The 22,695-nt window shown below is 41.2% G+C and overlaps 1 protein-coding gene across 1 annotated transcript; it reads left to right on the top strand.

Annotated features, from left to right (window-relative positions):
• The first annotated feature begins 2,810 nt into the window (after positions 1-2,810).
• On the top strand, positions 2,811-5,676 carry CARTPT (CART prepropeptide). The gene is made up of 3 exons (XM_053457873.1): positions 2,811-3,117; positions 3,832-3,915; positions 4,843-5,676. The coding sequence occupies exons 1-3, from the start codon at positions 2,965-2,967 to the stop codon at positions 4,948-4,950; spliced, it is 345 nt and encodes a 114-aa protein (XP_053313848.1). The 5' UTR covers positions 2,811-2,964; the 3' UTR covers positions 4,951-5,676.
• The last annotated feature ends 17,019 nt before the right edge of the window (positions 5,677-22,695 follow it).

The following is a 22,695-nucleotide window of genomic DNA, read 5'->3' on the forward strand; positions in this document are numbered from 1 at the left end:
AAAAATAATGCCGATTGACAAATGAGAACAAACTTTATGTAGTTTCACTATAAGCATATTTACATATAGAGAATCTCCCTCTACTCTGCCCTGATATTGCGCTCTATCAGAATTCTCGCTAAATTATATGCAGTCCATCTGATATCTACTACGCACTCCATGCTTTCTGAATAGAAGCAATCATTATCAGTAGCTCAAGCTTCACTAGGATAGTCCATGACTTGTTAGTGTATCAACAAGTTGTATTTATTCCTAATGACATGTTTTTCTTAGGCTTCCAATTATTCTTATCTTTGAACTATACCAATAAATAACAAAAAGCAGGAAATGTAATATTCTGCACATATAACATAAGATGTAACAGATCTCAGATACATTGGATCATCTGCAGGACTTTGTCCTTCTTGGATTGAATCATTAATACCTCTGTGGTTTTTCCTTCATTTTTGCCTTAAAGCCAAGTAATCTCGTTGACCATGTTCTAGCATTTAGCCAATTAAAGTTAATATTATATGAATTTGTATCCAGTATGAAGAAGAGAAAAGAAAAACGTTGGTGCGCTAAGCTAGTTCCAGACTCAAACCATTCCTTCTTTCTTTTTTCCCCTTGCACATTTTTGTCCCCTCCCAAGTTCAAATTCATAGAAGGATATGGTCTAATTGTTAAATAACCCTTTGGGTAACATATGGATAACATTTCTTCATGTTTTACTGGGGAAAAAAAAAATTCTGTTACGAAATATTGAAAATCTTAATAAAATCTGAATTATAAAAAAAAATATAATACAAATGTGTAAAATGAGGCCTACCAAACAGGTGTGAGCCTGCTGCAAATACAGTGTATGCAAAAAACAAAAACTGTCTGTACTTCTCACACAGATAAAGTTGGCAACAAATATATAAACATAATATAAATGAGAGGTTTTGGTTATATCAGGGCTCGACAAATCCCAGGCGCCAGGTCGCCATGGCGACAAAGAATTTTGTCCTGGCGCCTAGGTTTTGTCAGCCTCTTACATCCAGAAAAAATTGTGGATGTAAGAGGCTGAGTCACCACACGGGGGCACTGCTGCTGCTGTCTGCCCAGGAGTATGGGCAGACAGCACAGTCACACCGAGCCCGCCCCCGAGCCTGAGTGATCCTGTAGGCTGAAAACGCGGTTGTTGGAAAACCAGCAATCGTGTTTTCAGCTGCCACAGGCAGCTTCAGGAAAGGGGGTTCAGTTTTGATTGGGTCACCACACAAGTGTGGAGACCTGACACAACATCCCCCTGCTGCCTGATCGCTCCATGACAGGGCAGCGTTAACCCCTTCAATGCTGCGGCATTTAGGGGTTAATTCCCGTTTTTCAGGGGGCTCTGCTGCTGGTGGTCTGCCTGGAAGCCCAGGCAAACCAGCAACAGCAAAAACGAGCCCCCAAAAGCCCTTTGATGATTCCTGTAGGCATGGAAGCCTACAGCAGTCATCAAAGACTCCCCTCCCTGCAGTGGCTGGTCTATAGACCAGCAATTGTGTCCCAGCTGCCAGAGGCAGCTTCAGGGACAGGGGAGAGGGTTCTTTGGTCTCCCCATGAGTGTGGAGACCAGCCCCAACACCCCCCTGCTGCCTGATCGCTCCATGAGAGCGACAGTGCAGCGTTAACCCCTTCAGTGCCACAATTGTGTATGACACATTCGTGGCATTGCAGGGGTTAACATTTGGGGACTAAATATCAGTCAATGCTGTGCTCCAATGGAACATCAGCATCAAAAGAGTAAAAAAAAAAAATAATAATTAAAAAAAAAAAAAAAACAGCACTGACCTGAAAGTCCAGGGTGCTTCCAGGTCAAATGCTGTGAGTTTAGTAAGTGGGCTGATGATGATCAGATCACTCTTGACCAACTGTTAGTTTAAACAAATCCTGGCTCCTAACTTTTTTACCTGGCGCCTAGATTCACAACAAATTTGTCAAGCCCTTGGTTATATGAATTGGCCAAAGCATAATTAAGCTCACCAGCCATGTCAAGGCACACTCTCAATAGGGTGAGAACCTACTCTCACCTCCTACATAGTGGGCACACAAAGCAGTTTATACGGCTACCAAAACCTTATTAATGTGTTGGGGGAGGTGCAATTAAACCTCCTCCCATTTAACCCCTGGACAGCAAGTTGTAACCAGACAAACGAGGAGCCAACAACCTCAAATATGTGCAAACAAGGAAACGAAAAAATGTCGGTTCGCTAAATTATTATGTCCTTATATGTAAACCATAGAATTCAAAGAAAGAGTACTTTCTTTTTCACCCAACTGCATATATATATATATATATATATATATATATATATATATATACGCTGATACGTCATTAAATACATCTGCCAAAAAAATGCACAAATATTGCCATGCACGATAAGGCCAATCAGGTATAAATCACTGCACCTGAATCCTCATGTATAGGTGGAAATATACCATATCACAGGACTGTCATATTTAAAGTACAATATACAGTTGTTTTTAGGGTTCGTGGCATTTGTATTTGTAGCATAGAATGAATCAGTCCTTGGTCTTGTCTTTCACTCACGTTAGCCACTTGCCTAAAACTTCCACTAACTTATATATATTGTGTATGACTGCACTCTAAGCTAAGTACAGCCATTAGGAATAATGTATGTGAGACTCCAACCGAATGATCCCTGCTCATGGACCTATAGTTGGTACATTGTTATTTCTATTTCTGTGAACATTATCTATTTTAATTTTGATTTAGTGTAATTAATTTTGCATTATATCTATATCTTTGAGGTAGTATGAGTGTTCCCATAGCCTCAGGTGGTATCCAGGATGCATGGTGTAGTTTAATCATGCAGGTCCTGATGTCGTGTCATCATCAGGAGGTAGATGGGGCTGTGATGTCAGGCCAGGGTGGACCCCATCCCCTATATATAGGGCAGGGCTGCAGCAGGCAACACACAGAGATCCAGCACCATGGAGAGCTCCAGGATGCACCTCCTCAGCCTGCTGAGTTCCACCTTCCTGGTCCTACTGCTTGGAGCAAAAGGAGAGGAATCTGACTACCTGGAGACCCGAGCCCTGGACTTCTATTCTCCTCTAGAGAACACCATCCAGGAGAAGGAGCTGGTATGTAATAATAAGCCCACTTCATGCTATAGAATAACAGATTACTGATTGTTCTAATATGACATTTGAAATTATGAAATTTATTGTTATTAAAGTGAAATTTAGTTTATTAGTTGTCTTGCTCATATTGTGAGGGTTTGTTGAAAATTATAACATATGGTTGTTAGAAACATTTTTCAATGTAAATTACATAACTATATGGATGGGGGCTTCATTTGACAAAGGTATGCAGAATTTATATATATATATATATATATATATATATATATATATATATATATATATATATATATATATATATATATAATTAGAAACATCCTATATGTTAAGCTTTACATACTCATTTTGTGCAGGGTAAATTTCTCCAAAACAGCTTTTATGCAGCATCTTGATGCATGTAAAGATATTTCCCCATCAAACCAATACTATTTTTAGGTAATATTTTTCAATAATTTTAAATTCCCAGTCTCCCATGAGCCGCTTAAAGAACACTTGCTATTCATTTTAGAGGATGTTCCAGTGCTGGGTGACTCCTAGGGGTTTTAGCATTATAGCCCCAATGTGCTTGATGAGAGTTGCAGTCCAGTAAAGCTGACACAGCAGCTGTGGAGAGCTATACAATCCCCCCGGTGCTCGGAGATGATAATTTCTCAAGTAACGGGAGATCCAGATGATTATCTCTAAAATTACGATATGGTTCATCTTGTCTTACAGATTGATGCATTGCAAGAAGTACTGGAAAAACTAAAGAGTAAAAGGCTTCCCTCCTATGAGAAAAAATATGGCCAGGTACCCATGGTGAGTGCTCCTTGTCATTGCAGGTCCTTATGTCGGTAAAGATGTTAATCCAATAATTCTGGTGCCAAGTAGTAAAAGTGCAGAAATCCCAAATCACAGTGATCACTCTTATTAATTTCTGTAGAGAAGGCAGCACTCTTGCGTCTCTTTGCACTCTGTAGCAGAATTGCTTATAATAACCCTCTATTAGAACCAAATAAAAAGCAGTGGATTGCTTGTAAGAGGTTACTGTCTTCAAACACTTAGGATGCAACATATTCTTCTCATTTAATTTTTAATCTGGTTACAGAAATTATTCAATAATGTGAAAGCATTTGTTTTCAATGTAGGGATGTTGGGGGAGTAAAAAATCTGGGGATTGTGGAGGTCCAGAGCCTGAGCTCCATATAACTGTATTCAATGCAATAAACACAAACTGTGGCAAACAGTGACTTAAGCTGCACCAGACCCACTAGTGCCTCACTACTAGGAAAAACCATCACAATACCTCATATATATATATCAACTCTCCAAATACAAACAAAAATTAGACAACAGGCAGGAAATTTGTATTATACCAAAATGTATTAAAACAATAATAAAAAACCTCTTCCACTAAAAGTAAAGAGCAGAAGATCACCAATGGATCCATAATCAGGTTGCCTCGCCTCTGTATTAGAGCTGTCAATAGAAACCAACAGTCCCTGGATTCAGTTTGCATTTTTTATGTTTCTCACTAGCTCATATCTATACTAGATTTATTGCTTTTCATGTTCTTTGACTCCCTGAATTATATAAAATGCATTGATTTATGTACTACTCATATGTTGGTGTGTAGATGTTAGCACACAATTTTTATTTGATTTAATTATTCACCCTCTGATGGTGACCGTGTGTCTAGTAGCACTATCCGTAAATCTAGCCCACTACATGGTGTTTCTGTTGCAGTGTGATGCTGGAGAACAATGCGCTGTCAGGAAAGGATCCAGAATCGGAAAACTCTGTGACTGTCCTCGACGAACATCCTGCAACACATTCCTGTTGAAATGCTTATAAGCAGAAGAATGAAAAAGGACCAAAATGGATTTTAGTTTGATTTTGATCATGAAAGAAAATATTTTTCCTCAAAGGTTTTTTTTTTTCCATTGATTGTATTATTCTTGTGTTTGCCATGGCTAGGTAACTGCTATTGTGTTGGTCTTCAAGAGTCCTAACTCAGAGCTGGTTAATGGTTTGCCTGAGGGTGATAGGAGTTGTAATCCGACAGACGTTCAGGGCACTGAAGCTGTCATTCTGTTTTTTTCTTCATTGCTTGGCTATGTAGACTTGTAGACTGAACAAGGAAACAGATATCATACTGGCTGTTATTGCACTACAACTCCTATCACCCTTGACCTGTAAGCAAATCTCAAAGCAGAGATGTAACTAGAAACCACCAAGCCCTCATACAAAAATTCACCCCTGGGCCCCCAAACTTCAACAGCGAGTCTGTGCCTTCTTTTCCCCCTCCTCGTTCCAACACAAAACATATGTAAACACACAAATTACACACTTACTCATACTAACACACACTCCATCTCACCCCACTTACACATCCATGCTCACACACACAAAAGTACACAGCCATGCTCACACATACACACAATTACACATCCATGCTCACACATGCACACAAGTACACATCCATGCTCACACATGCACACAAGTACACATCCATGCTCTCACGCAAGTACACATCCATGCTCACATCCATCCATACATATATATATATATGTATATATATATATATACATAAACACATATGCATACATCCCACCCACCTCCCTCCCTCGTGTGACCCCCGAGACGCTCGTCTCCCCGTGCTGATTCAAAATAGTTTAGAAAGGGCCCTTCTGACCTGGGTCGGTGTCGTCCAGGAAGAAGGGGTCGCACCGGGCCCCCTAGATGGACAGCCCCTGTAGTTACGCCAGTGCCTCAAAGAGTGATGTACTTTGTCGTCCAACAACAGTTGAAAACCTACAGAGAGGCATAGCTTGGCTTGTATATTGAAAGTACTAACACGATCCACATATCTGTCTTAATGTTTCTATGTGTTCTGTGCTTTTATACATTCCAGTGAAATGAAAATATATAAAGCATTAAAATGTTTCGTGTAATAAAGAGTTTTTATTATAATGATCTCCTAATCTGTTCTTCTGAGGGATAATCCAGCTGCTCCTCTACCCCTTTCCTGACATCAGTACATCATCTGCAAACGTAATGGGAAACTATTTGCAGAAAAACAAAGGGCAGAGCAAGTAACATCTTACCCATCAATGAATTAACTCAGGGCTTGACAAATTTGTTTTAAATCTAGGAGCCAGCTAAAAAAGTTAGGAGCCAGGACTTTTTTTTGCCCTACACACACACTTTGCCCCAGAACTTACACTTTGCCCTGCACCCACACTTTGCCCAGAACTCAGTCTCACACTTTGCCCCAGCACTCACACTTTGCCCCAGCACTCACACTTTGCCCCAACACGTTGCCCTGCACCCACACTTTGCCCCAGCACTCAATCTCGAGTTATTGATTGTTAACACCAATCACAGTCCTGCCCAGACATACCCAGGTTCCAGCATGTACTAGCTGACTTGGCATGATAGGAGTACATACTGAAACCTGGCTTGCTGCCCCCCCTTGTGTATTGATGCTGCACATCACTTAGAGCCCCATGTGCAATGCTCCTCCCGCCACTTACACAACCATGCTATCACACACACTCATTCATATACTCATTCATACACCCTCCTTCACAAGAGACGCTGCTTGCACATTAAGAGCAACACACAGTTAAGCAGTGCGGCCCTTGCAGGGATTATTTTCGCCCGTTTTTTTTTTTTCGCATTTTGCCGAAGATGTGTTTCGGCCACCGGTTTGGCTCACAAACACCTAGGCGCCAGGAGAAAATTATCGGTCGCCATGATTCAGACTGCTGGCCCCTTCACAAGGCTGTAAATATTATTATTCTATTCTGAAGCGCCAACAATGTACACAGCGCTTCCGCCAGTACATGCATCCAAAGGGTACGACAAAACTAGAATTGATAGACAGAGAGTGTCCTGCTCATAAGTTTACAATCTAGAGCAGGGGTGGGCAATTAATTTTCCCATGGGGCCACATGAGAAATTGGAATGGTTTTAGAGGGCCAGACCTCTACAAACTACAAACTCCGAAGCCTTGTCCATTTTGTTAACTTATGTGCTGTTTAATAAAGTTATTCAAGCCTACGTCATTGGTAGAGGTGCTTGAATAAGTAAGGCCTGAATAACTATTAGCACAGCACAGAAGTGAACAAAATGAACAAGGCTTCGGAGTGCATACCGTATTTTTCGCTCTATAAGACGCACCTGCTGATAAGACGCACCTAGATTTTAGAGGAGAAAAAAAAGGAAAAAATATTTTGAGCTAAAAAATGGGCTAAAATATTTATTACAATAACTGAATAAGCTATGAACACAGTAAGACACACGCAGTAAGACACACACAGACACAGTAAGACACACACAGACACAGTAAGACACACACAGACACAGTGAGACACACACAGACACAGTAAGATACACACAGACACAGTGAGACACACACAGACACAGTAAGACACACACAGACACAGTGAGACACACACAGACACAGTGAGACACACACAGACACAGTAAGACACACACAGACACAGTAAGACACACACAGACACAGTGAGACACACACAGACACAGTAAGACACACACAGACACAGTAAGACACACACAGACACAGTGAGACACACACAGACACAGTAAGATACACACACACACAGTAAGACACACACACACAAACACAGTAAGACACACACACAGTAAGACCTCCCTCCCTAACCCCCCTTCTCAGTATCTCCCCTCTAACTCCCTAACCCCCCCTTCTCAGTATCTCCCCTCTAACTCCCTAACCCCCCCTTCTCAGGATCTCCCCCCCCGCCCCGGTCACTTACCTTAAACTCCTGTGTTGGAAGCGTGAGGCGTTTGTCTCGGGTGCCGGCGCTTCACTGCTGATCGCCGGCGTCTGACGTCATATGCCGGCGCCCAGCGTAAAGCGCCGGCACCCAAGACAAACGCTTCCAACACAGGAGTTTAAGGTAAGTGACCGGGGCGGGGGGGGACACCGGACTCATTGGTGAGTCACCAGGACACTCTTTGCGGGCCGGTCCGAACTATTCAGCGGGCCGGATGTGGCCCGCGGGCCGTGCTTTGCCCAGGTCTGATCTAGAGGATGATGCACAATGATTTGAAGATGTTGTAATAAAATATTATATGAGATCCTCATTTTGTCCTTAAATGCAGGTTTTTATAACCCCCCCAAAGCAACAAAGACACATTTCTCCCAAGCCATTTGGAAATATGTTTCTTGATTATTTTGATTATTTATGTCTTTTCTCAATATAAAACTATTAATTTGTCATTTTTATGGCATTTCCCACTCAAACTATAGATGATTTCTTGACATAAATGTACATGGCTCGGGTGAATTAGTTATAGCTATAAAACAAAAAGAGCAATATGGCAAAGAGGCCGGCTACCTGAAATATAACAGACTGCACATTTCTTTTAAGCATATTATTATGATATTATAATACGCCTGAAGAAGAGACCTAGATACGCTCTAGATAGAATGATTAATTTTTATGCATTCCAGTAAAATGAAAATATATAAAGCATTAAAGTGTGTAACTAAAACAAATTACAATATATATGCATTTTATCCAGAAAAAGAAGAATGATGAAGGTTTTTGTGAATCCACAATTTTCTTCTGATCATTACAGCCAATGCATAAAGGGCTATATTCAAAAAATATAGTGATCTCAGCTGCCAACTCGACCTCAAAGTCAACTTAACTGCAAACGCACAGTGATTTTGCTAAATCAAAAGAATATCAACTGATGTATTAACAGAAATTTGGAAAAGGTCCCCAAAACAACTCATCGGGATGAAGTAAGGAGACAAAGAACTCCAAAGGACCAAGAGATGAAAGGACCAGCTAGGCTGTCAACGAGATTTCAGGCTGGACTTCACAACTGAAAATAAAAATACAACACAATATTATTCTTGTAAATTAAGTAGAAATGTCAATAGCATAGTGAATAAACACTGGAAAACAAACTCACAAGAAAAGACAAATTACAGGTCCATATATATCCTAAAAAAATTATACCTGAAACAGAATGATGCCTTTAAGTCACATATAAAAACATTGGAGAGGACCTCTCAAGTAGTCCTGGTATACCCTACATCTTTTTAAGGTTAATACTGGATTTCAAGGAAAGGTCTTAAAAGATCAGTTTTACTTTTACAGAATACTATCACGCAAGGGGACACCACAAAGATTTAAAGGGACAGATATCATATGGTTCTTATCTGCCGTCACTTTCTATGTTTCTATGGTAATACAGTAAAGTGCATGTGGTGGCAGGAGTTCCCTTTAATATACACTGGTTTGAAACAATAGCTGACTGTTCCTACTAAAAAAATAAATACAATCTGATTCCCTTAATGGCTATAAGGTTTTTTGGGACTGAACAAAAAGAAATGATTTTAACAATATAATAGCACACAGATTGTTTACACTCAGATGTGTCTGAAGTTATGCATCTCAGGCATATTGGGCTAGATTATTAACGTAAATCTGAATTTTTGCAGTATGGCATAACAAACATGGCATATTCTGGCATAGAGTATTTTTAAACAGCTATCTTAGTAGATAGACTAACAAGTGCAATTCGTCCCCAAGACAGCAGGGGGCACTAAAGGCAGTATAGTATCTCTGCATATTGCTTTCAAGAGAATATTTCTACAATAGAGTTAGTAATATTATACCATATTGTTATATATACTCAGTGTTATGTTAATAAATCAAGGGTGCGCTCAGTAAATAATAGCCCTAATAGACAGGAGATAAGGGCTCACTTCGGTGCCAGGGTCCTAAAACTTGTGGGGATTGCAGTGGCCTCCTGATAAGAACTAAAAACCGCAGTACCTAACCATTGGGAGTGTGTCTGGCGTGTGGTAAGAGGTAGGAAGGGGAGGGATAGACCTAGACGTGGATGTGGCCATCCACACTTTAGATGATTAGACACCTAGTCTGTGCTAAAACAACCCTGCCCTCCATTGATTGTACCACTCCCTGGGAGCTCCCTAACTGGGCCACTGCCCACAAAGAGCATGATCGTGGGGCAGCCACCTGGGATAGTGCACAAAACTTGGGACTGTTCCTTAAAATCTGGGACTGTTGGGCAGTATGCACAATAGTTAAGCAAGCTAAACTACTCATCCTTTTCAGCCACAAGGTTCATTATACAGCTAATGCTTGCTGTAAGAACTCAGTTTCAAGGACAGAAATACAACTGCCCTCCAACCTTCCAATGTGAGATGGAAAGCAAGCTGTGTGTGGTTCAGGTCTTCTCCGGGACTGATAGCTTTGCGAGATTACTAGCTACCTCTATAAATGTGACATGACAAAGATGATGCGTGAAAGTTTAATTTGACATTTGTTTAGATTAGACTGGTATGTTTACAGAGCTTAAGTTCTGGACCTTGGCTCCTGGGTTGCAAAGTTTGTGTTCAGAGTTAATGTCACTGTCACACCCGCCGTCGCCTCTTACCTCTGGGTATCTGAGGGAGCGCATGCAGCCTACCTGCATGGAATGGGACATGCTGGCCTCAATATTTTCAAGGAGAGCCTGCCCCTGCTTTGGTGATCCACTACCTCATTTTTTTGTGCTGGCAGTAACATTCCCATCTAGAAGAAGAGGGAAGAACAAGGAGGTGCAGGGGCATTATTGCAGTCTGGAGGTTCAAGCACTCCCCTCGCCTTGTGGCGCATGGGGCAAATGCCTCTCTTTCACTGTGCATGCTACAGCCTTGACCTTTTATCTGAAAAGCCCTGCATGATGTCAAAACATACAATTCAGAGGTTGCAATTCCTGTAACTTCCACTAAGAGGCAGTATTGTACCAAATGACATCAATCCTAATTCTAAGGCTTTTCTTTTTCTCTGCAGGCCGAGATACAGGCAACAATTAGACTGGGAATAAATATCAGAGTGTTGGGATATTTAATCTTTTTAGCAGACTAAAACGGTTGGATTTCTCATGGTGGCATATTTCCGCCATCCCCTGCTTTAATGTTTCTTCAATGAGGACTTTAGTATGCAAAATAACCCATTTATTGGACTATCCTTCCATTCTTTTTATCCTAGCATTTTAGAGAAGCCACAAGATATTTTTTCGTCTAATGAGCAATGTATTGAGTGATTAATATGTAGTAGATCCACATACTCCACACAGATTTACACATCCATGCTCAAACACACTAGTACACACCTATGCTCACACTTTCACACAAGTACACATCCATGCTTACATACATACATATATATATATTTATATAGATATATATATATACATACAAACACATATACATACCTACCGCCCCCGCTTACCTCTCACCGCTCCTGCAGCTCGCAATCGGGCTGTTCACACAGTTTTACCGCGGTGTCACGTGACGTCACGTGGCCTCGAAACGCTCCTGTCTCCCCGTGCCGGTTCAAAATAGTTTATAAAGGGCCCTCCCGACCTAGATCGGTGCGGTCCAGGTCGGAAGGGCCCTTTCTAAACTATTTTAAAGCGATATGAGGAGACAGGAAGAAGGGGTCACGTAGGTCGCACCGGCCCCCTAGAAGCACGGGGCCCTGGCGCTGCGACCCCTGTAGTTACGCCGGTGCGTGGTGAAGTCATTTTTTGTACCTGTAGGTGTTGTGAGTAAGACCAAGTTGTCTGTATTTGTGTTTTTCTTGTAAACCGTAAATCTGGATATAATTACGGAAGATGAATTAAAATGTTTTTCTAATGTCCAAAGAATTATAGTGTATCAGACAACACAGAAAATTCAAGAAAAACAACTCACATCTTATTCGTACGATATTGAACATAATAGGATTGTTTCACTAACGTGAAGGTTGACTAAATTAACTCTTAAGGTGCAACTTTTTTATGCAAGTTCAATTCATTTGCTCGAATTTATTTATATATTTTTAAGACCCCACAAATTCACGGAGCCTGATATATACATATATATATATAGCCACATACACCTCCACATATATATATATATATATACACACATACATATACATATATACACACACACATATATATATACACTCATTAACCCTTATGCCAGCTGGATATACTTCTTAGTGGATGCAACCAAATGTTACTTGCAATCTTGGCATAAACTGAAGAAAAGCAGAACACATTAAAGAGACGGTTGACCATTACAATGCTTTGTTTTGAATATTGCACATTATATAATATATGTACAGCATAACAGCTGTGCCATTTTTTTTTATTATTTATTTGATTTACAGAATAGATTGTGGTTAAATGACTGACTTTTCTCTGGAAACAAAGCTATGCTTCCTCTGATAGCAGGAGCAGAAAGAGACAATGCCAAAAAAAGTCATTCATACTACAAAATGACCAAACTTTTCCCACAAAACATATGCAATAATAAAATGTTGTATTAAACTTTCGGAGGGAAGAATGAAATGGCAGGTGTACTTTTTAGATTTATTTGCTACTGTAACATATTGCACATTGCACATAGTACATCGCTACTCCTTAGGCTAATATATTATGGTAATATTTATCAAATAATCATTTTTCACTAGCTGCAGTTTTTCTACATAGTGCTGACATGTTTAACAGCTGAAAATATTTTTGCTTTTGCGTCGATCCTATGTTGGTTTATTGTTCACATTTAATCGAAATTAAATAGGCTCACCTCATGTTCTTTCAGCACCATATTACAATACTTCTATTTTACTGTTTGAACCACAGTAATTCAATTTGATTTTATTTCTTCATGATTGAGGAAAGCTCAGTGATAATGTCACAGAAGAAAATATAATAATTACACAAAGCATAAAAGATTTTCACTTATGGTTAAATATTAGTAACTTATTTCTATATATTAATAATATATATAGCCTGTCTCAAATGCCAGTGCTAGGCATCATTCTTAGAAAGAGCAGTCAGTGATGTCATAGACACTGTGATGTCACAATAGATGCTGCCTGTAAAACTGCTTCCTCCACACACAGTAGTTGCAGCTGCCTTTGGACAGAGATATTGTGGTTGTTGGCTACCTGTGTGCCGGGGTTATAATTGGGATATCTGAAGACTGCTGGCTACCTGGGATATCTGAAGGTTGCTGTTATTGCAGATTAAGGTATAGGTAACCTGCAAAATGTAGGGATTTCAATTTAATTTTTTTTAATTCAACAGGGACTTTACGAAATTGCAACCAATAAGATTGAATTTTTATGTCTAATACTCACATTACTGCTTTTAAGACCACATTGCTGGGACTTGAGACTCAGCAGAGTATAACCAGCAGATAACAAAAACAAACTGTCCCTTTTTGTTATTTTAAATGTGAGGTGGTGGGATGAAGGCAGATTTGCATGACATACTATGGCTTTGAAAATGGTGCTGGTAGATTTGATGTCAGAGGAAAGATCAGTCAACATTTCTTAGAATTAAATATTATAATTACACACGGCATATAATATTTTCAGTTATGGTTTAATGTTAGTAAGTTATTTCTGTATATCAATAATATATATAGCTTGTCCCAAACACCAGTGCTAGGCATCATTCTTAGAGCAGTCAGTGATGTCATAGACACTGTGATGTCCCAATAGATGCTGCCTGTAAAACTGCTTCCTCCACACACAGTAGTTGCAGCTGCCTTTGGATAGAGATATCAATGTTGTTGGTTACCTGTGTGTGTCGGGGTTATAATTGGGATATCTGAAGACTGCTGGCTACCCGGGATATATTGCAGAATAAGGTATAGATAACCTACAAAATGTTGGGATTTCCTTTTCTTAATTCAACAGGGACTTTATTTTTAAAGGCAAAATAACAATGGAGACCCACTTACATGCATCCATGATTGACATTTTAGATAAATAGCACATTACGTAGTAAATAATGTAGTATAGAGTAGCTCAGTCTAACAGAGAAAAATGTATTTAGGATTTAGTTTTATATAATGACCTGTATTTTTCTGTAGCGTTTGGAACTTTTTAGGTTGCACATTTTCTTCCCATGTTCTCCTCGCCTAAAGCAAATCAACAGGGACCCTGATATATAAATATGGCCATAAATGGATGGCTTTAGTGAATTTACAGTAGCAGTAGTGCAGTACAGTGTAGAGATGCTCAGTCTGAAAAGTTTGCTTTGCTTTTGCTTTTTAGTGCAATATGATGACCCATTTTCTTCTAGCAGTTTTAAGCTGCACATCGTTTCCTCTCCAGATTTTCTCTACAGGAAAACAGCAGCGATCCTGCAAGGTAGGGGACGGCATCTTAGTAACCCCACATAAATCCTTAATGTTTAGGGGCTGGTATCTGTGGAAATATTTATCAAATTGTCATTTTTCACTAGCTGCATTGGTGACATGTTTAACAAAATTTAATATATATTTGCTTTAGTTTGTTTTGCACTCATGTTGGTTAATTGCTCAAAATTAACTAGGGTCACCTCATGTTTTTTCAGCACCATATAACAATATTTCTGATGTACTGTATGTAAGTTACTGCTGTAAGTCGATTTGATTTTAGTTATTCATAAGTGAGGATAATGCAAAAAAAATTTAATGTTTTTTTATTGGAAGTGGTTCAAGTAGACATAGCATTACACTTGGTTATGCTTTACAAATTCAAAAAATGTCACCATAATATGGCATACGAAGTCAATTTAAACGTTGAACCATTGATTCTCATAATGACTATTATTACTTCTGATTAATTTACCAAATTTGGATATTTTTTGTGAAACGTATAATGACTCTGAATGTGGACCCACATCTACTCACATTCACTCACACTATTACATACTCTCACTCTCTTACACTCTTATTCTACTCATTCTCCCTCTCACTGTGTAAATGCTTCCTCACTTTTTCTGCTCGCCACTTAAATCTGATTGGTGAACAAATCACTAAAAGTGCCCCCATGTTGCTCTAACGTCACCTTAGCGCAAAATGATCGCACTTTCAGGATTGTCCTCTACCCTGGGGCATTGTATGAAGGTAGTAAAGATGTGCTCTAAACAATCAATACCCACAACTACCAAACCTACTTACCCCAATAACCACAGACACACTGCTTAGATGTAAAAGGCCACAGCTTAATTAACTATATCCAAAACTGTACTGTGTCAGCCTAAGATCAACACAAACTTTCATAAGAATAAACATTAACATACATAAAAATGACAAACAACTTGCCCAATACAGTACAGGAACCAAACAAACTTCTTTGCCGGGCCACCTTCCCCCTTGTCTAAAAACAGCAACATCTCCATGTACTGCAACACACCAGTGCTAACCACCATCTGTAAATAAGTTCAATGTGCATGACCAAAGTCATTGACCTTACCACACAAGAGGTTAGGGGAGACCCAAGTTGCCATTCTAGAAACCAAACGCCGTCACCCTCATTTACACTCCCTGACCAGCAAGGAAATGTTACCCACTACAATCACACTGTTTAAAACCTTAAATCAAAAGGGCAACCCAACAAAAAATTCAACGGGATCCCCAGGTTAAAGAGATTCAGTACTATTTCATTTAAATGGACCCCGCCGCTGCGGAACAGGTTAACCAAAATCCGTTGCTACACCGGAATACCGTTGACGTTTGCCACAAACTTGGACACCAGTTTATTGAGTTTTATCCTGATAAACCCAGCCTTGAAGCCTCTGTTGCAGCTCCAATCCTAAATGAGTGGCCCTCGAAGACCCTTGGAAAGCCCAAAACCTCCAAGGCTTTTTTGAAGACTTCTGCAAACTGAATATGGGACAAGGAGTACAACTTGCGGTGAATAAGCAAAGGGTCCATCCCTTCTTTGCGGACTCAAGAAAAATGCATAAGAGCTGCTAGCAGACAAATCACTGAATCCCTGATCGCTCCAAACTCCACCGACAGGCTTCTACCAAAAATATCCACCTTCAGCAGCCGTATCATAAAGCGCAAAACTCTATCTTTCAACACTACACCCTCACACAGGATTCCCCTATGCATCTTCTTATTGGGGCTAACTAATTCCCCAATACTCCCACTGGCTAAACCTTAAATCAAAGGGGGACAGCCCAACAAAAAATCCATGGCCTGCTACACGGCCACCTGGACCCCCAGGTTAAAGAGATCCAGGACTACTTAATTGAAATGGACCCCACCGCTGCGGAACAGGTTAACCGCATTTAATTCCAAAATCTGTTGCTGCAACAGAATACCGCTGACCTTTGCCACAAACTTGGACACCAGTTTATTGAATTTTATCCTGGACCGTTTGGCCTTGCACCATAATTTCTACGAACGACCTCACACCACACCAATATGACATCTAGGAACAAAAACAACAATTGAGCCAAGTTGCATTTGATGATATGCCCCAAAGATTTTATTTTAACAATACTCAGATCACCCCCCTTGATGAATCCACCACCAGTGGACCCAATTGCCTTGACAGCTGCACTAGCTAGGGGAGAATCTGAATCTACCCCATGCCCTTCTCGCCAAACCAGTGTACCTTCGCTGCCAGTAAAGAAAACCCTAACCTCTTAATTCAGATTAACAACTGTCCACTACCTGTGCCGGTAGACATATGAATGTCCCATGATCAAACCTGTTGGGAAACAGGGCCTGGAGAGCGATGGAGATCCTCAATAACTAACATCCAGTTACATACAAGAAGCATACTTTATCAGCATAATACCAAAAAATCTTTATAGGAATAAACATAAACATGCATAACATTACATAAACGACTTAACCTTACCCAATACAGTATAGGAACCAAACAAGCTTCCTTGATGGGCCACCTTTTAGTTACCACCAGAGGTACTCACCTCCCCCCTCATCCACTAAAAGCAACATCTAAAAGCAACATTTCCATATGCTGCAACACACCAGATAAACATGCATAAGATAACATAATCAACTTAACCTTACCCAATACAGTATAGGAACCAAACAACCTTACTCGATGGGCCACCTTTTGGTTACCACCAGAGGTACTGACCTCCCCCCTCATCCACTAACAGCACCATCTCCATATGCTGCAACACACCAGCGCTAACCACCATTCGAAAATAAGTTTGATGTGCAAGACCAAGGCCATTGACCTTACCATGCAAGAGGTTAGGGGAGTACTGAGACCCAAGTTGCCATCCTAATAACCAAACTCCGTCACCGTCATTTACATTCCCTGACCAGCAAGGAAACACTACCTGCAACAATCACGCTTTTTAAAACATTAAATCAAAGGGGCAACCCAGAAAAAAAAATCATGGCCTGCTACACTGCTACCTGGATCCCCAGGTTAAAAAGATTCAGTACTATTTCATTTAAATGGACCCCGCCGCTGCTTAACAGGTTAACCGCATTTAATTCCAAAATCTGTTGCTGCACCGGAATACTGTTGACCTTTGAAAGAAACCTGGACACCAGATTATTGAGTTTTATCCTGATAAACCCAGCCTTGAAGCCTCTGTTGAAGCTCCAATCCTAAATGAGTGGCCCTCAAAGACCCCACTTGGAAGGCCAAAAACCTCCAAGGCTTTCTTGAATACTTCTGCAAACTGAATATGGGACAGGGAGTACAACTTGTGGTGAATAAGAAAAGTGTCAATCCCTTTTTTGCGGACTTAAGGAAAAGGCTTAACAGCTGCTAGCGGACACATCACTGAATCCCTGATCGCTCCAAACTCCACCCACAGCTTCTACCAAAAACATCCACCATCAGCCGCCGTATCATAAAGCGCAAAGCTCTATCTTCCAACACTACACCCTCACACAGAATTCCCCTATGCATCTTCTTAACTAATTCCCCAATACTCCCACTGGCTAAACCTTAAATCAAAGGGGGGCAACCCAACAAAAAATTCATGGCCTGCTACACTGCCACCTGGATCCCCAGGTTAAAAGATCCAGGACTACTTCATTGAAATGGACCCCGCCGCTGCGGAACAGGTTAACGGCATTTAATTCCAAAATCCGTTGCTGCACCAGAATACCGCTGACCTTTGCCACAAACTTTCACACCGATTTATTGAATTTTACCCTAGACCGTTTGGCCTCACACCACACCAATATGACATCTAGGAACAAAAACAACAATTGAGCCAAGTTGCATTTGATGATATGCCCCAAAGATTTTATTTGAACAATACTCAGGTCACCCCCTTGATGAATCCACCACCAGTGGACCAAATTGCCTTGACAGCTGCACTAGCTGGAGGAGAATCTGAATCTACCCCATGCCCTTCTCGCCAAACCAGTGCACCTTCGCTGCCAGTAAAGAAAACCCCAACCTCTTAATTCGGATGAACAACTGTCCACTACCTGTGCCGGTAGACATATGAATGTCCCATGATCAAACCTGTTGGGAAACAGGACCTGGAGAGCGATGGAGATCCTCAATAACTAACATCCAGTTACATACAAGAAGCATACTTTATCAGCGTAATACCAAAAAATCTTTATAAGATTAAACATAAACATGCATAACATTACATAAACAACTTAACCTTACCCAATGCAGTATAAGAACCAAACAAGCTTCCTTGATGGGCCACCTTTTAGTTACCACCGGAGGTACTCACCTCCCCCCTTATCCACTAAAAGCAACATCTAAAACCAACATTTCCATATGCTGCAACACACCAGTGCTAACCACCAACCCAATGATCAGGCTGGTCATTCGTCCTTTATATTTCAATGCCGACCCCACATGGTTCTAGACACGGAGACTTGAATCAACCGCGTCACTCGTCCAGCACAAGGGCCCACAACTCCTGTGGACATGGGATCCCTTCTTGGTCCACATGAGGTGCTACAGCTCGGATCTCCGCTAACTGAAATCGATAAAAAGGGCCAGCCTTTATTTTACAAACATCCGAGAATATGTACAATCTTGCATGTCACATTTAGCCACAATCACTGCAGCACCAGAACCACAAGAGGGGATGATGCTGTCAGACAATTTATCGCCTGGACCACGGGGAGATTGTCGCGGTGAAACATCACCCTCTGGTTCTAAATACGCTCACCCCACAAGACTACCGCTACAACAATCAGGAAAAGCTTAATGAATGATTGTTTCGCACTCACCCACACTTATATATGTGCCCTGTGCATAGATACCAGGGGCCTTGTATGAAGGTAGTGGGGATGTGCTCTAAATAACCAAAACCCACCAAACACTAAACCTACTTACCCCAATAAACACGGACACACACTGCTTGGATGTAAGATGTCAAAACACGGACACACACTGCTTGGATGTAAGATGTCACAGCTTTATTACTAAAGCATATTTTCTCAGCATAACACCAAAAAAAACTTTATAAGAATAAACATGCATAAGATTACATAAACAACTTAACCTTACCCAATACAGTATAGGAGCCAAACAACCTTGCCCGATGGCTCACCTTTAGGTTACCACCAGAGGTACTCACCTCCCCCCTCATCCACTAACAGCCCCATCTCCATATGCTGCAACACACCAGTGCTAGCCATCATTCGAAAATAAGTTTGATGTGCAAGACCAAGGCCATTGACCTTACCATGCAAGAGGTTAGGGGAGTACTGAGACCCAAGTTGCCATCCTAATAACCAAACTCCGTCACCCTCATTTACATTCCCTGACCAGCAAGGAAACACTACCTGCAACAATCACGCTTTTTAAAACATTAAATCAAAGGGGCAACCCAGAAAAAAAATCATGGCCTGCTACTCTGCTACCTGGATCCCCAGGTTAAAAAGATTCAGTACTATTTCATTTAAGTGGACCCCGCCGCTGCTTAACAGGTTAACCGCATTTAATTCCAAAATCTGTTGCTGCACCGGAATACTGTTGACCTTTGAAAGAAACCTGGACACCAGTTTATTGAGTTTTATCCTGATAAACCCAGCCTTGAAGCCTCTGTTGCAGCTCCAATCCTAAATGAGTGGCCCTCAAAGACCCCACTTGGAAGGCCAAAAACCTCCAAGGCTTTCTTGAATACTTCTGCAAACTGAATATGGGACAGGGAGTACAACTTGTGGTGAATAAGAAAAGTGTCAATCCCTTTTTTGCGGACTTAAGGAAAAGGCTTAACAGCTGCTAGCGGACAAATCACTGAATCCCTGATCGCTCCAAACTCCACCCACAGCTTCTACCAAAAACATCCACCATCAGCCGCCGTATCATAAAGCGCAAAGCTCTATCTTCCAACACTACACCCTCACACAGAATTCCCCTATGCATCTTCTTAACTAATTCCCCAATACTCCCACTGGCTAAACCTTAAATCAAAGGGGGGCAACCCAACAAAAAATTCATGGCCTGCTACACTGCCACCTGGATCCCCAGGTTAAAAGATCCAGGACTACTTCATTGAAATGGACCCCGCCGCTGCGGAACAGGTTAACGGCATTTAATTCCAAAATCCGTTGCTGCACCAGAATACCGCTGACCTTTGCCACAAACTTTCACACCGATTTATTGAATTTTACCCTAGACCGTTTGGCCTCACACCACACCAATATGACATCTAGGAACAAAAACAACAATTGAGCCAAGTTGCATTTGATGATATGCCCCAAAGATTTTATTTGAACAATACTCAGGTCACCCCCTTGATGAATCCACCACCAGTGGACCAAATTGCCTTGACAGCTGCACTAGCTGGAGGAGAATCTGAATCTACCCCATGCCCTTCTCGCCAAACCAGTGCACCTTCGCTGCCAGTAAAGAAAACCCCAACCTCTTAATTCGGATGAACAACTGTCCACTACCTGTGCCGGTAGACATATGAATGTCCCATGATCAAACCTGTTGGGAAACAGGACCTGGAGAGCGATGGAGATCCTCAATAACTAACATCCAGTTACATACAAGAAGCATACTTTATCAGCGTAATACTAACTGTGCCGGTAGACATATGAATGTCCCATGATCAAAGCTGTTGGGAAACAGGACCTGGAGAGCGATGGAGATCCTCAATAACTAACATCCAGTTACATACAAGAAGCATACTTTATCAGCGTAATACCAAAAAATCTTTATAAGAATAAACATAAACATGCATAACATAACATAAATAACTTTACCTTACCCAATACAGTATAAGAACCAAACAAGCTTCCTTGATGGGCCACCTTTTAGTTACCACCAGAGGTACTCACCTCCCCCCTCATCCACTAAAAGCAACATCTAAAAGCAACATTTCCATATGCTGCAACACACCAGTGCTAACCACCACCCGAATGATCAGGCTGATCATTCGTCCTATATGTTTCAATGCCAACCCCACATGGTTCTAGATACGGAGACTTGAATCTACCGCGTCACTCGTCCAGCACAAGGGCCCACAACTCCTGTGGACATGGGATCCCTTCTTGGTCCACATGAGGTGCTACAGCTCGGATCTCCGCTAACTGAAATCGATAAAAAGCGCCAGCCTTTATGTTACGAACATCCGAGAATATGTACAATCTTGCATGTCACATTTAGCCACAATCACTGCAGCACCAGAACCACAAGAGGGGATGATGCTGTCAGACAATTTATCGCCTAGACCACGGCGAGATTGTCGCGGTGAAACATCCCCCTCTGGTTCTAAATACGCTCACCCCACAAGACTAACGCTACAGCAATCATGAAAAGCTTAATGAATGATTGATTCGCACTCACCCACACTTATATATGTGCCCTGTGCATAAATACCAGGGGCCTTGTATGAAGGTAGTGGGGATGTGCTCTAAATAACCAAAACCCACCAAACACTAAACCTACTTACCCCAATAAACACGGACACACACTGCTTGGATGTAAGATGTCACAGCTTTATTACTAAAGCATATTTTCTCAGCATAACACCAAAAAAAAACTTTAGAAGAATAAACATGCATAAGATTACATAAACAACTTAACCTTACCCAATACAGTATAGGAGCCAAACAACCTTGCCCGATGGCTCACCTTTAGGTTACCACCAGAGGTACTGACCTCCCCCCTCATCCACTAACAGCACCATCTCCATATGCTGCAACACACCAGCGCTAACCACCATTCGAAAATAAGTTTGATGTGCAAGACCAAGGCCATTGACCTTACCATGCAAGAGGTTAGGGGAGTACTGAGACCCAAGTTGCCATCCTAATAACCAAACTCCGTCACCGTCATTTACATTCCCTGACCAGCAAGGAAACACTACCTGCAACAATCACGCTTTTTAAAACATTAAATCAAAGGGGCAACCCAGAAAAAAAAATCATGGCCTGCTACACTGCTACCTGGATCCCCAGGTTAAAAAGATTCAGTACTATTTCATTTAAATGGACCCCGCCGCTGCTTAACAGGTTAACCGCATTTAATTCCAAAATCTGTTGCTGCACCGGAATACTGTTGACCTTTGAAAGAAACCTGGACACCAGATTATTGAGTTTTATCCTGATAAACCCAGCCTTGAAGCCTCTGTTGAAGCTCCAATCCTAAATGAGTGGCCCTCAAAGACCCCACTTGGAAGGCCAAAAACCTCCAAGGCTTTCTTGAATACTTCTGCAAACTGAATATGGGACAGGGAGTACAACTTGTGGTGAATAAGAAAAGTGTCAATCCCTTTTTTGCGGACTTAAGGAAAAGGCTTAACAGCTGCTAGCGGACACATCACTGA

The sequence above is a fragment of the Spea bombifrons genome, chromosome 1 (assembly GCF_027358695.1).
Source record: "Spea bombifrons isolate aSpeBom1 chromosome 1, aSpeBom1.2.pri, whole genome shotgun sequence".
NCBI lineage: Eukaryota > Metazoa > Chordata > Amphibia > Anura > Pelobatidae > Spea > Spea bombifrons.

Bases quoted from the DNA above. Each gene is read 5' to 3' on its own strand.
- CARTPT (XM_053457873.1), top strand. From the start codon at position 2,965: ATGGAGAGCTCCAGGATGCACCTCCTCAGCCTGCTGAGTTCCACCTTC. The intron at 3,118-3,831 runs GTATGTAATAAT...CTTGTCTTACAG, and splicing joins CCATCCAGGAGAAGGAGCTG to ATTGATGCATTGCAAGAAGT. The intron at 3,916-4,842 runs GTGAGTGCTCCT...TTTCTGTTGCAG, and splicing joins AATATGGCCAGGTACCCATG to TGTGATGCTGGAGAACAATG.